The 17,454-nt window shown below is 40.4% G+C and overlaps 1 protein-coding gene across 1 annotated transcript in view; it reads left to right on the top strand.

Moving 5' to 3' along the window:
- Positions 1-10,512: 10,512 nt before the first annotated feature.
- LOC311002832 (wings apart-like protein homolog) overlaps positions 10,513-17,454 on the top strand; it is a 42,269-nt gene continuing 35,327 nt past the window's right edge. The window contains exons 1-2 of the mRNA XM_083994371.1: positions 10,513-10,865; positions 12,140-12,675. Of these exons, the coding sequence (XP_083850497.1) occupies positions 12,162-12,675 (514 nt within the window). The 5' untranslated portion in view covers positions 10,513-10,865; positions 12,140-12,161. The remainder of the gene's footprint in view (positions 10,866-12,139; positions 12,676-17,454) is intronic.

The following is a 17,454-nucleotide window of genomic DNA, read 5'->3' as shown; positions in this document are numbered from 1 at the left end:
ATGCTTGGATCATTAACATTCTTCTGTTAATTCAAGTTCTACCTTGAAAACCTTTTTTTGGCGTTTGACGAGGCGGCCATCTTGAAAACTGGCGGCCCTCTTGGATTTTCAGCTGGGCAACGTACTTTTATTAGAAGGTATGTCCTGGACATCATTTGTACCAAATTTGGTGCTTGTACCATGAAGTGAACGATTCGGCTCAAAAATGGACTTAAGCAGCCCCACTATAAAGCAAGGTGAGATGAAACTGTGGTGAATTTTAACTTTACTTTAGTGCCACAATTAGTTAGAAATTGAATTTGTGCAAAACTTTAACCATAACTCAAAACCACATCTCTCTACTTTCCTACTTTTTGTTTAAACTGCGCAGGCCTTCTTATAAAAGTTTATCATCTTAATGATCTGCTATTTGTTTTATAATTATTTTTATAATAATAATCATTATTAGGTTATTGTTATTGCTTAAAGCAGAAGTAAGTGATATATTTGTGTTAATATAAGTCTTAAATAGTTCTATCTTCCGACAGCAATCACTTACATAGAGTGTTTGGACTGAAACACGGGTCTGTCAGTCACTCTGCTCTGCTCTGAGCCGAGGAGAAAACATTTATCGTATCCTACAGTTTTTATCCAATGAGGAGAGAGAACGGCATGCAGGGCTGTGTGTGCAGCCAAGGAACGCCGTGAATGTGGTGACGTAGGGACGAGGACTGTTATGGTGCGTTCAAGGAAACCCGTAACTCGTGTTTTTCCGACCTGTGAACTCGTACCAGTTCAATCTGGTACAAGTTCACGGGTCAGAAGTTACGAGTGGCCGTTATAGTGACTTTCACAGGTAAAACAGGTCGGAAAAACACGAGTGGGTTGCCTGGAACGCTACAAAGTCGTAAGTTGTGACTTGAAGCTGTAATTTACGGTTTCAAAAGCCGGCCTGGAACGCAGCATTAGCCAAAACGACCGGATCGCTTACTTCTGCTTTAAGTTAATATATAAAGAAGTGACTGTCATTTCAGCTTTAGATGTGTTGGACAAACTGAATATATCTTCTACTTAATGGTTCAAATAAATGAATCTCCAGTTGTTATTGTTCATTGGCATTTCTGAAGTGTCATGGTGTACACAATGCTAATTTACGGAGCTACTAATTAGCAATGTTAGCCTGTATGAGATAAGTATTATACAAAGGGCCAATAAACAGGTGAACTATGTATATGTCTGAGGAGGTAAAATTCTCTCCATAAGAGAAAAAGAAAAGAAAAGATTTGAGTCAAAAAATAAAAATTAAATAAACATATTATTAATATTAATCCTAAACTTTTGGATTATCTTGCAGCTTCTGTCAAGTTGAAAGCCAATAATAATTAAATTCCTATGTTGTCTAAAAATCACCATTGGTATATTTGATACTTTCTAAAATAACTTTTTTGCTTTTATTTTGAAATCTGAAACATGTCATCACAGTGTTATCGCTGCGAACTTGATGCTGCAGCTTTTCAACCAATCCAGTGACTTGTGTTTTTTCCCTCCTCGCTCTCTTTGCAAAGGATGATGGGAAATGTAGTCCCACAACAAAAAATAAAATAAAAGAACTGATGCACACAGGGGTCAAAGGTCAGATCAGATGGTCCGATGAGAGTTGGACATTTCTGTGTTAAACAGATAAGATGACACTTGTTTTTCAAGACATTCTGGCCAAGATGACGCGCACACACACACACACACACACACACACACACACACACACACACACACACACACACACACACACACACACACACACACACACACACACACACACACACACACACACACACACACACACACACACACACACACTTCTTGACTTGTTCAAAATGAAACACGTGCATAAAAAGGAAACAGCATCTGTAACACAGGGGACTTCCCAGGGACTGTACTCACCTGCTCCTTAGAGTGTGTGTGTGTGTGTGTGTGTGTGTGTGTGTGTGTGTGTGTGTGCGTGCGTGTGTGGTTGTTGTTATTTCCAAGTACTTGTGTAGTTTTTCAATTTTCACATGTGTTTCCTTGTGGCTCTTTGTGAGAGTGAAGTGAAGTGAGGACAAGTGAGATGAAGCGATCGACAACCAGCACGTCTGTTATGTAAAGTTTTATTGTTCTATTGTTCGAGGTTAAGAACTATTTGAAGCGTTTTAATTTACCATTTACCTGTGAATTGCACATGTAGTAAGTCATCAGGGAGGAGGAGAGAAGAAAGACTAAAGAGAAATGACATCAGATATGAAAAGAGGAAGACCAGAAAGAGGGAAAACAGAAGACAAAATTAGAAAAGGAGAAGAAAACAATAAGACGGAGGGAGAAGAAACATATCACATGTAAATCCTGACATCTAGTGGAGACTGAGAAAAGTCTCAGAGCAACCTCTCATCTCTGTTTAGTATCTTCTACTCACTATTTATTGAGTCTATAGTGAGTTAAGGTGAGACACTACAGGTGAATAGGGTAAAAAAAATTTAAACAACAGATATCAGTAAGTTTTGTCAAATTCTATGTTTAAATATGTAAATGAGGCAATATCTGATAAAATATGCGCTAATTTGCATACATCCAGAACTGAAATCTGAACAATGGATAAAGCTACTTTCAAAATTCTTTTTTTTATTTTGTTGACATATTAGAGTCAGTCAGTTTTTACAGAGAATATCTCTTTTTATCACTTTGTAAATGAGTAAATACTGTCACCAGCCCTAGAAAATCCAATTTCTCCATGTTTTTAGGAATAAAATGTTGTATAAATCAGGCTTTGAATGATATATCAACAATCCCCTCTGTAAAAACCTTCAGAATATAGACAGGAATACAACTGGAAGGTTTGGTGTCTGTAAGTGCCCAAACTCTGTACAGTCTCTGTGTTGTTTGGACATTTTAAAACATAATTTTTTGTGGGTTTTGCAGTTGCAGGATTGTCCAGAACTGATGTTATTCTACATTTCACTTCGCTTCATCGAGTTGGACCGGGACAGAGGCAGAAGTTCAAGTTCAAGATGGAAACAGTGTGTAGTGTTACAGCAGCAGCAGCATCTCATCCAGACACACACACAAAGAACATTATTAAATAAAACAGATTTAAATAATTGCACGACACCAAGAGGATAAGAAGAACAGATTATTGCAGACTATCGATCGTTAAAAAGTCTTTTGGCCTCAGGCAGAAAACTCTTCCTGCACCTCTCCGTCTTGCATTTTGCAGTGATCGGCCTGTCACTGTGTGTGTGTGTGTGTGTGTGTGTGTGTGTGTGTGTGCTCTTTCTACAGTAAAAACCTCTAATGCTCAGAGCGGCTGCCTGACTGACTGTCATTATTCATGATGGCATTAACTTTTCTGAGCTTCCTCACTCCAGCTCTCTGCTCAACCCCCGAGAGAGACAAGTGATGCTGCTTTCTTTTTAAATCAGCTTGTTCTTTTTTTTTTTTTTAGAATTATTGTCTTGAAGTTGTCTTAACCCTCCTGTTGTCCTTCTGGGTAAAGGAAGAAAGGAAGGAAGGAAGGAAGGAAGGAAGGAAGGAAGGAAGGAAGGAAGGAAGGAAGGAAGGAAGGAAGGAAGGAAGGGAAAAAGGAAGGGAAAAAGGAAGGAAAGGGAGGGGACAGATTGGGTCAATTGGGTCAAAAAGGAAGGAAGAAGTAAGGGAGGGAGGGAGGGAGGAAGGAAGGAAGGAAGGGAGGAAGGAAGGGGGGTAGGGAAAAAGGATTGTGGAAAGAAGGAAGGGAAAAGGAAAGAAAGATGGAGGGAGGGAACAGATTGGTTCAAGGAAGGAAGAAGAAGGAAGGAAGAGAGGAAAGATGAAGGGAAGGAAGAAAGGAAGGAAGGAAGGAAGGAAGGAAGGAAGGAAGGAAGGAAGGAAGGAAGGACAAAGGGAAAGATGGGAGGAAAGATAGAAGGACAGATTGGGTCAATTGGGTCAAAAAGGAAGGAAGAACGAAGGGAAGGAAGGAAGAAAGGAAAGGAGGGAGGGAAAAAGGATTGTGGAAAGAAGGAAGGGAAAAGGAAAGAAAGATGGAGGGAGAGAACAGATTGGTTCAAGGAAGGAAGAAGAAGGAAGAAAGACGGAAAAGAAGGAAGTGAAAAGAGAAGGAAAGAAAGATGGGGGGATAGGGAACAGATTGGGTCAATTGGATCAAATGAGGAAGGAAGGAAGGAAGGAAGGAAGGAAGGAAGGAAGGAAGGAAGGAAGGAAGGAAGGAAGGAAGGAAGGAAGGAAGGAAGGAAGGAAGGAAGGAAGGAAGGAAGGAGAAAGGAAGGAAAGAAGGGAGGATGGAGGAAGGGAACAGATTGGGTCAATTTGACCCAGAAGGACGACAGGAGTTAAATGTGTTTTCCTTTTTATATGCAAACAACAAACGGCTTCTCGCTCCCATGCATGAAGCTTGAAGTGACAATAAACTGAAGTGAATTGAACTAAATTGAGATGCTGCAGCCTGTGGTCCAGAGGAACCGTCCAGAGCTGAAACATCATCTGCTCTGTGGAGCTGGAAGTTATCAACCGCAGACAGAGACCAACGCATCATTTAGCAGCTCACAATCCGCCCAGAGAGAGAAAAATATTCAAACTGCCTGTTAGATAGAAATCTGGAACTTGTGCAAACAGGATTCATAAAAAAGTGAATGGCTACACTGCAAAAACTCAAAATCTTTCCAAGAATATTTGTCTTATTCCTTGTCAAAATGTCTCATTTCTAGTCAAAACTAATCTCTTTCCACTTAAAATAAGACTCATCACCTAAAAATTCACTTATTTTTAGATCATTTTCACTTGTTTCAAACTAATTTTCACTTGAAATAAGTAGAAAAATCTGCCAGTCAAAGCAAGTTTTTTGTGTTTGTAATAAGAAAGAAAAACTTGCTCCACTGTCAGATTTTTCTACTTATTTAAAGTGGAAAATTAGCTTGAAAGAAGTAAAAAGTGTCTAAAAACAAGCTGCTTTTTTAATGTGATGAGTCTTATTTTAAGTAGAATTAGATTTATTTTGACTAGAAATGACATTTTGACTAGAAATAAGACAAATATTCTTGGTAAGATTTTGCATTTTTGCAGTGTATAAAAAGAAAAAAACCCCTCTCTCCATCTCCTCTGTGCAGCTTCTCCTCCTCCTCCTGAACAGAACAGAGAGTTGTTGAGTTGTTTGGCTTCTCCGTGGCTCTCCTCGCTGCCAGGGACGATCCTATGGCTGCTATCTGCTCGGTGTCAAAGGCCTAATTGTCTGCAGAGCCGCGGCTGCCAGCAGCACAGATGCCAGCGCGGTCGCCGCTCTATTCTTCCAGACTGTGTGATGCCTGAACACTCCAGGTGCCGCTCCGCTCCGCTCTGCCAGCTTCCCAACAAGGAGCTGCTGGCATCCTGCACCAAGAAGTCACATCTGATATGGGGCCAAACTCACAAAACCTTCTTAAGAAAAAAAAAAAAAAATCTTCTTTAGTGTCATTTTTTTTCCAAAAAAGTTCTTACACTGCAAAAATTCAAACTCTTTCCAAGAATATTTGTCTTCTTTCTTGTCAAAATGTCTCATTTCTAGTCAAAACTAATCTCTTTCCACTTAAAATAAGACACATCATCTAAAAAATGTACTTGTTTTTAGTCAGTTTTCACTTGTTTCAAACAAATTTTCAATTGAAATAAGTAGAAAAATCTGCCAGTGAAGGCAAGTTTTTGTGCTTGTAATGAGAAAGTGAAAAGTGAAAGTGAAAATATCCTTGAAAGAAGTAAAAAGTGTCTAAAAACAAGCTACTTTTAAAATGTGATGAGTCTTATTTTAAGTAGAATTAGATTTTTTTTTATTTTTTACTAGAAATGACATTTTGACTAGAAATAAGACAAATCTTCTTTGTAAGATTTTGAGTTTTTGCAGTGTAAGTATTTTCTCAACTTTCTTCTTAAGAAAAAACTTAAGAGTAAATGGTATTCTTGAAATCAAAGTTCTCAAATTTGTTCTTTACTTTTTTCTTAACTTTAAGACTACCTTGACCTGTCTTAAAATTCCTATGGTGAATAGGTATAAACCTCTAATATCACCTTCATTAACAAATTTTAGACAAGTTAAGACTAGTGGGTCATAGTAAGTAAATATATGTTTTAATGAATTACACAAAGAGCCTGTTAACTGTTAGTTACACTGCAAAAACTCAAAATATTTGTCTTCTTTCTTGTCTCAATGTCTCATTTCTAGTCAAAACTAATCTTTTTCCACTTGAAATAAAAGTCATCCCTGTTTTTAGATAATTCTCACTTGTTTCAAACATTTTTTTAAATTGAAACAAGTAGAGAAATCTGCCAGTCAAAGCAAGTTTTTTGTGCTTGTAATAAGGAAGAAAAATTTGCTCCACTATCAGAGATTTTTCTACTTATTTCAAGTGAAAATCTGCTTGAAAGAAGTAAAAAGTGTCTAAAAACAAGCTACTTTTAATGTGATGAGTCTTATCTTGAGTGGAATGAGATTTGTTTTGACATTTTGACCAGAAATAAGACAAATATTCTTGGTAAGATATTTGAGTTTTTGCAGTGTAGCATGTTAGTTAACGGCCACTTTGGCCTACCCTCTTTTTTTTCATACATTACTGTAATTTCATCCATCATAACCTCAATAAGCTCCTGCCTTGAAAAGTTCCTGCATCTCTTTTTGTCCTTCTCCATGGTTAGTGAGTGACTGACGGTTAAGATGCAAACTATATGCTGTTTGTGCAATGCAATGCAGTGACGTATTTTAAGAAGTTCTTAAGTAGGAAAAATAAGAAATTTGTAAGAAATGACTGTTCTTAAGATAATATTGAGGAATTGCACCTAAGAACTTTCTTATGAACTTCTTGATTTTCTTCTTAAGACATTTCTTAAGACCTTTCTTAAGGACATATTGGTGAATGCAGCCCCTGCTGTTCTGTATTGTCAGAGTTTTGACATCCCTCCTCATGCTACAGTAGCGCTGCTCGGTGGCTGGCAGCGAGGCCGGTGCTGCTGGCACAGCGGCCGCAGCATGCCACGCAGGGATTTCAGCCAGGCTTAGTGCTCCACAGTAACTTTTGGAGAGGTTTTCTTTCTTTTTTTTGAAGAAGTGAGGCTCGACGCCAGGATGACCTGACTGCCCTGCAGTAACAGACAGCCGCAGCAGGGTGCATGTCAACAACAAGCACCGGGATCATCTCAGGTCCTGCAGCTCTGGACGGGTGTCGACTCGTCTCCTCAAACAGAAACAAGAGGGAGACTTTTTTTAAAGAATTTGTTTTGCAGTGTTGTCACAGATCTGTCACATATTTATCTTGATGCCATCAGGTCGGCGTTACATGCAGCCTCTGCAGGAAGACCAGTCGCTATTCTAGGTCTTTCACTGCAAAAACTCAAAATCTTTCCAAGAATATTTGTCTTATTTCTTGTCAAAATGTCTCATTTCTAGTCAAAACTAATCTCTTTCCACTTAAAATAAGACTCATCACCTAAAAATCTACTTGTTTTCAGATCATTTTCACTTGTTTCAAACTGATTTTCAATTGAAATAAGTAGAAAAATCTGCCAGTAATAATAAGAAAGAAAAACTTTCTCCACTATCAGATTTTTCTACTTATTTCAAGTGAAAATTTCCTTGAAAGAAGTAAAAAGTGTCTAAAAACAAGCTACTTTTTTAATGTGATGAGTCTTATTTTAAGTAGAATCAGATTTGTTTTGATTAGAAATGACATTTTGATTAGAAATAAGACAGATATTCTTGGTAAGATTTTGCATTTTTGCAGTGTTTGTGTGTTTGTGCATTTGTCTCACACTTTCCTCCTCACTTGTACTGTATGTATGCTCGTGTAAATGAATGTGGTGCAATGGTCAACTGTAGAAACAGAATTGCCCTATGGGATAAATAAAGTAATCTCAACTCAACTCAACTCAACTCAACTCAACTCAACTCAACTCATGTGTCAGAGGAGAGCAGCGTGAAACAAAGACTAGCATTAACACATGAGAGAACGAGAAGTTACTCAGATCCAGTAGTGGACTGTCCTTTAATTGTTCTGTTCGATGTGGCAGTCCTGCAGTGTCTTCATTCCACTTATCAAAATGAAGTTAAACACTTTTATTGTGGAGGGGGGAAAAAAACATGAACCCAACCTAAAATGAGTCAGTAAATGAGCTTTGATAAATATGCAGGTATAAAACCAGAGCTCCGCCCACTCACCTGTGTCTCACCTGACAGCGGTCGGGAGGAAACAAACACTGCTGTTTTTGTTCTGACAGGGGAAACAGAGGCAGGAAGGTTCATGTTCAGGCTGAAACCTCCTCCTGCACTGCAAAAACTCAAATATCCGACCAAGAATATTCGTCTTATTTCTAGTCAAAATGTCATTTCTAGTCAAAACAAATCTCATTCTACTTAAAATAAGACACATCACATGAAAAGTAGCTTGTTTTTAGACACTTTTTACTTGGAATAAGTAGAAAAATCTGATAGTGGAGCAAGTTTTTCTTTCTTATTACAAGCACAAAAAACTTGCTTTCACTATCAGATTTTTCTACTTATTTCAAGTGAAAATGTGTTTGAAACAAGTGAAAATGATCTAAAAATAAGTAAATTTTTAAGTCATGAGTCTTATTTTAAATGGAAAGAGATTAGTTTTGACCAGAAATGAGACATTTTGACAAGAAATAAGACAAATATTATTGGAAAGATTTTGAGTTTTTGCAGTGTCGGCCATGACACCTTCAAAGACCCTGTTCTCCTGTCTGCAGAGCTGCTGCAGGTGAAACAACATGATGAGCCTCCAGGTGAGTTGATGCTGAAGAATCATTCTGACACATCTGGATCAATGACTCCGTCTCTCTTCTGGATGATCCACATCTGGCCTCTGGAGTCTTGATGGATGTGGTGGTGAAACAGCTGCATGGGCAACCTGACATACCGTCAACATCTGGAACAGAAACCCAGAAAAGCCAGGGAAGTCTGTGTGCTGCAACGGGCTTCTGTCCTCGGCTCGGCTCAGGCTTTGGACAACAAAGAGTGGGATCTGCTGCTTGTTAGCAGAGTGTGTGTGTATACTGGGATCTGTGGTGTTCACAGTTTGTAGAGTTTATAACTCAGAAATAAACACACAGCTTGTGTCTGTGAGAAGCTCAAGAGGATCAGAGAGAGCTAGCTGTCACTCTCTGAGCCAGACACACATGATTAGTCATTTCATTTTAGGCAATGTCCATTAAACTGTAACTATTTTCTTTATTATTATTATTGGTCATTAATGTAATATTGTTCTATCTACCCCATTTGTCCTTCAGGATGTGGTCATTTGTTTGTATGTGTTTGCTTTCATTGGTAAAATATTAAAATATTGACTGTTCTGCTGCCTCTTTCTACGACAAAATTAATGTTTTCATTATTATTATTATCTTTTTTTTTATGTAGGCGGCGTTTACTTTGTAATTTTGCTGCATTTACGAGCTGCGGCACAAAGAAATCTTTGTGCTGCATTCGCTTGCTTGAAATTTGCCGTTTTACGAGTTTAATGGGAGCACTTGAATGCGGCATTTGTAATGATAAGATTGATGAAGCAACTAGTGTGAAGGTCAAACATTTCCTATCTCACATCCGGTTCGAGTTCAAAAAATAAAATACCAATAGCAAAAATTGTGTAAAAACATGACATTTAGCAGCGTGTACATATATTAATCTGTATTAAATCATTTCATTTAATTTCATTTATTTAGATCTCCATTAGCTTTGGCAAAGGCCATCGCTATTCTTCCTGGAGTCTAGCCTCCCTTCACAGATTAACATATTACTGGACCTTATTCATTTCCACAGTGTAGGCTAGCTATTACCATAGTTGTGAAATAATCAGATGTTCAAAAACATACGTTCCTCATAATTACATTAACTTAAAAGACTAGACAAAGATAAAGACTAGTAATCATATGTTAGAATAAATCTATATGTATATAAATATAAATATAAGAATATATTAGAATAAATCCAGTTAAATAACTCATAAATTAACTTACTGTATAGATTATAATGACTAGATAACTTGATAAATAAATTCAAGTAATAATGACTAGATAACTTGATAGATAATTTATGAATAAGGGGTGGGAGTAAATAAGTTTTATTTCTTCCCACTCCTTTTCGGATATAAAACAAACAAACAAACAAAGAAATATATTTTATAAATCAATTTTATATATATTTTTTGTTCATATGTTGTCTTTGCAAAGTTTTTATAGGCTATGTTATGTCTGTCCTTTTCTGTATTATGTTTTATTTCTTTTAACATGTCCGAAATAAACTTAAACTAAACTAAACTTACAGAAATTAAATAAATTAAGTTTAATCAATTAATTTTGTATATAAATACTTAAATAGCGACTGTACTGAGCTTACGATGCTTTTATTTTATTTTTATTTTTTATTTTTTGCCGTATTTGCATTCTGTGCTTTTATTTTTAAGGATGATTCGTCCATTTCCGGTGTAGTTCCGCGTAGTTCCGGTTAACTTGACGCATCGAGGGGGGAGTCCAATGGAAGCCTTCGTCGCAGCCCGGACGGAGGAGACAATCGAGTGCGATTCAGCAGCTTGAAAACACGAGCTGTGTTCCGTTAGTTTGGATCATAATAACCCAGATATTTTCTCCACCGTCGGAGCTCCGGAGCTAATCTGTCCGCGGGGTTTCCGAGCCGCCGATCCCCCCGTTAGCGGCGTGAGTCCCGGCCTTGTTTATACTGTGAAGCAGCAGCTTGAATCCGAGGAGCAGCAGCAGCAGCAGCAGCAGCAGGCCCAGCGGTCCAAGCTCCCGTGTCTGGTCCCGGACGGACTGTGTGTTTTTGTGTGTTTTGTGTTTTTGTGCGGATCGGTCCTTTAGCTCACCAAGTAAGTAAACACAGAGAAAACACAGCATTTCGTTCCGCTAGCTCTGTAAAAACCGATCCACGGTTGGATTTTCTTTTATTGATATCAGTTTGTTAGTTATTGTTAGCCGTTAGCTTCAGAGCTAGCAGGCTCCTCTGTTGATGCTAACGGCTAACGGCTAACGGCTGAAACTCAAGCTTAAAATCTTAATCTAAAAATCTTAAAATCTTAAAATAACTCAATACATATCTCGTTATATATCTACACTGATACACGGTCTGAATTACTTCACCTTCACCGGTGTGTTTTGTTGTTAGCTGTGTGTGAATCCTCTGTTAGCATCCTATCAGAGCTGGTTATCAGGCAGTTAGCACCGTTAGCATCGTTAGCTCGCTACATGCTAAGCTAATATCAGCCTTGTTTTGTCAAACCAGCTGAAGGGAAGAAGCAGCAGAATAACTCCTCCTCCTGCTGTTAAAGTGTGTAAATGTTCACACCTGACTACACATGTTCAGTGTCAACAGGGATGGAAATGGTGATGATGACGTAATCTGAGCGGATTTTAATGTTTTCATCGGAGGCCCAGATTGAGCTTTTGTTGACTAATAATTATACATCATGGTGCTGTCAGTATTTATCATCACTGACACCGGCTACTGGACTTTAATACAAACTGAACTCACAGTTACTGGGTTGTAAAGCTACTGTTGTGGTTCTTGATAGACCAGGTTTTCAAGGTCTTGGTTTTGTCTTGGTCTCATTTTAGTTTATGTGATGTAATTCAATAACTTTAAGATAATTAAACAGTTGTACTAAAGTATCTGCTTGTGTTAAACCATGTGAACAACTTGGTGTCACCAGGAGACTTCAGCAGGTTCTGTGCTGTGTTCTTCTGTTCAATACAAACTTTGTTTACATTAAATATGGTTAAGATTTTACATCCAATCATCTTTTCTTTTGTAGCTGAGGAGGAATAATGTAAATATCAAGACACAGGATTATTATGAGGACTGGGACTGGAGAGAGTGATGGTCTTGGAAATGATCTCGCATCAAAGTCTTGGTCTTGGATACAACACTGTAAAACCACAGTTACTGGGTTATAAACTGTAAAAAAAAAGATTCAATTATAAAACCTCATCCATAACCATAACCTGCTAGGGATGAATAAAGTATTATCTATCTATCTATCTATCTATCTATCTATCTATCTATCTATCTATCTATCTATCTATCTATCTATAATGATGAAATAACTCTTTAACGACGTCCCTCTCCCTCTTGATTGGTTTCCAGAGAATATGACCCAGATGCAACAATGACATCCAGATTTGGTAAAACCTACAGCCGCAAGGGAGGAGAGGGCACGTCCAAGTTCGACGAGGTTCTGTCCACCAAGCGCGGCACGCTCAGCACCAAATGGGGCGCCACCACCTACAAGGCCAAGGTGGGCTCCAAGCGCGCCGGCTCGGCCTCCAAGAACGACTCGGTCCTGGAGGTGTTCAAGAGGCCCCGCCCCTCCGGTGACGCCCTAGAGGAGGACCCGTTCGGCTTCGACAGCGACGAGGAGTCCAAGCCCGTGTCGTCTCGGAGCAGCGGCGGCAGCAAGTCGTCGCCGGCCAAGTCCGCCGCCTCGGCAGAACCGCCGCAGGCCGAGCGGCCCGGCGCGTCTCTGTCTCTGGACACGGGCAGCAGCCGGTCCAGCCTGCAGGGACACGGAGCGTCACACAGAGGAGCGGCGTCGTGGCTCGGCGGAGACAGAGACAGAGACAGAGCTCAGCCCCGGGTGGTGGAGGACACGGCCCGCTTCTTCAACAGCAGTTCTAACATAGGTAAATACACGAATACCTGCAGTCTGACTTCTTTAAGCTGGGTTTCTGTACTTAAAGTGTTGGTTATTGATTAGCTTACAGATTAATTTCTTCCATGTAGCTGCTGTTTCAGTCACATCTGCCAGGAATGTGGTGTTTTATTAAAGCAGAAGTAGGTTAAGCGATCCGGTGGTTTTGGCTAACTTCTTGTCAGCCGATGGAGTTAGCAGCCCCCGCCCTCGTCCCTACGTCACCACATTCACGCGCATCCCTTGGCTGCACACACAGAGAGGACTGCCCCTTTATGCTGTTCTCTCTCCTCATTGGATAAAGGTTGTAGGATACAAGGGAAGTTTTCTCCTGGGCTCAGAGCAGAGCAGAGTGACTGACAGACCCGTGTTTCGGTCCAAACACTCTATAGAAGTGATTGCTGTCGGAAGATACAACTATTTAAGACTTTTATTAACACAAAAATATCGCTTACTTCTGCTTTAATGTGTTTGTTGTTGATTAGTTTACAGATTTATTTCTTCCATGTAGCTGCTGTTTCAGTCACATCTGCCAGGAATGTGGTGTTTTTTAAAGGTATAATGCGTAGGAATTCCCCCCATCTAGCGGTGCGGTTGCATATCTGAACGTATTCTTGATGTTGCATTCACGTGAAATCGGGCAGACGTCAGACAGACAACAGACTAAATTGACTAAGTTGTCTCCATGAGAGAATGAAAACATCTCAGGACGCTTCCTTCCTTTAGCCAGGGTGTGTGTGTGTGTGTGTCTGTGTCTGTGTGTTCTCCTGACCCTCACACACTGATTGGAAGTTATATTGATTGAATATATATTATATTAAAGCTGTTTTTGTCTTTAAAGGTATAATGTGTAGGAATTCCGCCCATCTAGCGGTGCGGTTGCATACTGGAACGTATTCTTGATGTTGCATTCAGGTGAAACCGGGCAGACGTCAGACAGACAACAGACGCTGCATGTAACAGGATAAACAAGCGTCTATGTAAACAAGTGGTCCGCTCAGTTTCCGTGGTTATCTACGGTCACGATGCAACATGGCCGCCTCGGTTCGGTGCGTCGCCCACTTATGTATTTGTAACGACTTGTAACAACTCATTCTAAGGAACCAGAAAGCTTTACTTTGTAGCAGCTGTGATTCACCTTCAGTGAAATACGGATTTATGAAAGACAGATTTGATTTTTGCTGATAAAAAGCCAAATAAGTTACACACTGGGGCTTTAAAGCTGCTGTGTTTGTTTTTTGAGTGTCTCTGATATGAAGTGTCTCCTTGAAGCTGTCGACTAAACCGGCGCCAACCGGTCAGTGCTCTCTGACCGAAGGCCTCGGTCCGACAGCTGTAGACGCTTTTAGCTTCCCAAGGAGTTTGTTTGTTGGTTTGTTGGGTTCAAAATGGTCGTTTCATTCAGATGGAACTGAAAACAAACAGAGATGGACAGAGACAGATACAGAGACGATGGTTCAGTCTGGCAGAGATCTGAGCTGCACAGGAACCACACGTTACACAAATCCTCTGTGTGTGTGTGTGGAGGTGAAGTGATGGAATCTGACGGCTCACAGACGGCGCTAAACAAATTCTGGCTCTTTTTTAGACGACAAAGTGTAAAAACCCTCGGTGAAACTAAAACGCTGCTTCACCGAGCAGAGCTGAACAAGAAGTCGGTTCAGTTGTAACCTTCGTCCTCTCGCTCGTCGTCGGTGTCGTCGCTGCTTTCAGCTCGACTCGTCCTCCGCTGCTGCTGGACATCTGCCAGAGACCGGAGCCTCTTCTTCAACCAGCTGTGTGTGTGAGCGAGCCGAGCGCCGCCTTGCTTCCACCGAGTCGGGAGGTTAAAGCGCGGCCGGCGAGTGGAGGTTGTTCATCCAGCAGCAGCAGCCGTGTTATCTGCTGCTGCTCGCTGAGGCTGGAGATGTTGACTCAGTAAACACGACAGAATCCTTGACCAAACAACACTCGAGTAAAATGTGACCGGTGTTTGTTTCCATCAAGGTCGTGCGGTGTGTTTATTTTACGCTGTGGCAGAAACTGAAATGAAAAAAATCTGTTCCACTCAACTGTAGATGTCAGAAAACACATTTGAGATGTTATTTTATTTTTATTTAAGGAGGACAATGCACATTAATGGACATAATAAAATGTAATAGTGCCAGTGTTAGCCAACGGCTCGGCAAGGTCCTGGCAAGGTGTTAAAAGCCATTAGAATAAACACAAGGACATGACAACAGAATTCATAAAACAGGAAAAACACACATGTATCCAACAGAAACCAACAGACAAAAAACTACAAAGAGAGACAATTAACATGACGCTACTATGACAAAAGAAAAAACACAAAAAGACTGTTTATGGATGGATAAGATGGATGAAGATGCAACAACAGGGTTTCTTGATGGAGTTGTGCTAGAATGGATTGGGAACACAACAAAACCGAAATAATATAAGGTGTTGGAAGCTTCCTTTATTGTCAGGATGATAACTTTAGATAACTGGTAGTTAAATGTAGTGTAATTGTGCAATAACTTTATCTCCCAGGCTTCATATAAACTCCTGTGCCAGGCGATGTTAAGATAACATCTACAATTATAAATGAAATTGAGAGTTAATTCGATCAAACTGACACGGCGGTCGGCTTTAATGAACCAACGCCCCGAGCAAAACCCCACAGGATTGGGACCGAGGCCAGTCCGGTCGTTTTCAATTGATTGGCTGAAGCCCTGATCCCAGCACAGCGGCGGGCGGCAGCGCGGCTGTTTGTTCTACGCACGCCGGCCGTAAAGAAACCCTCTGCGCGTCGCTGCCACGCTTCAACAACACTGTTATCGTTTCCTAAAGCTCAGGGTTGTAAAGGGAAAGGAACCCACAGTCGCACAGAACAAACAGGAGGCCGTAGTTAATGATCCGTCAGGCTGCTGCTGCTGCTGCTGCAGAGCTGCTCTACCCGGTTACTGGTCTGCTGCAGACAATATAACAACATATCTCATCATTTAAAGTCTTTTTAGACCTTTCATCCTGTGTTTTAAAGTAGAAAGAAATGAAAGTTGCAGCTTTATGGTGGAAAACTGATCCTTTTTTTCAAAAACGAGGCGACAAAACTGATCTCAGTTCAATTGATCAGATGGATAACTGATATAATGTGAAGTAATGTTTATTTTATTTCCATATTTCGCACATTCTGTGACATAGACTGTAAACTGTCTTGTCTGTAACAACATCTCTGTCCCGTCTGTCCGTCCTGGGTGAGGGATCCCTCCTCTGTTGCTCACCCTGAGCTTTCTCCTGGTTTTCCCTGTTAAAAGGGTTTTCTATGGAGTGGGTGTGAGGGTCTAAGGACAGAGGATGTTGTTATGATGCCATGTGAAGCCCTTTGAGACAAACTGTTGGTAAAAACGGGCTATACAAATAAAATTGCCTTGCCTTTTAAAAGGGTTTAATAGTTTGAGTATGGTCACAGTGGATTGGATTAACATCATTAAGTCATGATGGTTTTGTCTCTAGTTATTATCATGATGAGCAAACCCGGGTGTTTTGGTTTCTGTCCTCAGGATGTGATGTTTACGTGACATCATGACAGGATGCTCATAGATACTCAGAGAGGTTTTCTGTTTCTGTGGTTTGTCCAGGATTTTAAAAACAAACCGGTTCCAACATGAATCCACCACCGCTAAACCACCACAAACTCTGGCTGGTTTCTGTCCCGGAGAGCAAACACCCAACTGGACTAATTCCTCCTGCTGTCCCACTAGTGTCACAGTCAGCACTACGGTTGTTCAGTCGGTCTGAGCCGAGGAGACTGAGTTAAAGACGTTAGTCAGCGACTCAGCGGACTCTGTCTGTGTCCATGTACCTACGGTTTAATGGTCACAGATGCTCTGGAGCGCTTTGAGAGAGAGAAATGTTTTATCTTTTATGAGCTTTTATTTATTTTTTCTTTGTTCGTCAAATAAGGTCAGGAGAAAGCGAAGAAGCAAAGTGGCCCAGTTTCCCCTCTCTGCTGCTGCTGCTGCTGCTGCTGCTGCACCACTCAGCCTCACGTGCCACATCTCAAACCACAGCTCGTTTCCAGATAGAGAGAGAGAGAGAGAGAGAGAGAGAGACCATCGTTGTTTTTGTTACTGTGAAGCAGCTTCCTGTCTCTGCTCAGAGTAACGAGTCCACTGTCATCATCATCATCATCATCATCCTCATCCTCACCTGTTAGTCGACCTGAAGACCAGCAGCTGATGATTAATGAACAACCACACGGGCTGATGATTGACCTGTCGGCTGAGTTCACACTGTCTTCAAGAAATATGTCAGCTGCAGCTCCAGCTGTGTGTGTGTGTGTGTGTGTGTGTGTGTGACCTGTTTAAAGGTGCTCTTGCTGGTTAAAATGGTGCAGTCATCGTTACGTAGCTGCACCACCTTTCTGCTGAGCACATGATGAAATCAGGCAGGAGACAAACTGGTGTTTTTACAGGTCGTGAATCTGCAGAACAGGAAACAACAGAGAGCAGCAGCAACAGCAGCTCTGATGGATTAATATCAGGGATCATCATGTCACCACTATGGATGTTCTTGTTACAATTATTGTCAGAGAAATAATCACAGTTACTATGCATTAATTCAAATTTAGTCAAAAAACCCTAAACAGTCCTCTGCACTGCACTTTACATATAACTGCAACCCCACATGTTGTTGCCTAACAATGTGTTTTATTTACTTATTTATTATATAAGTAAATTTTTAGCTCCTAATATTGGTTCTTAGGTTATTTATTGTCTTCTTTTATTATTCT

The sequence above is a fragment of the Trachurus trachurus genome, assembly GCF_905171665.1.
Source record: "Trachurus trachurus genome assembly, chromosome: 19".
NCBI classification, from domain to species: domain Eukaryota; kingdom Metazoa; phylum Chordata; class Actinopteri; order Carangiformes; family Carangidae; genus Trachurus; species Trachurus trachurus.
Note: the sequence above shows the minus strand (reverse complement) of the source record. Positions and strands in the feature narration are given on the sequence as shown.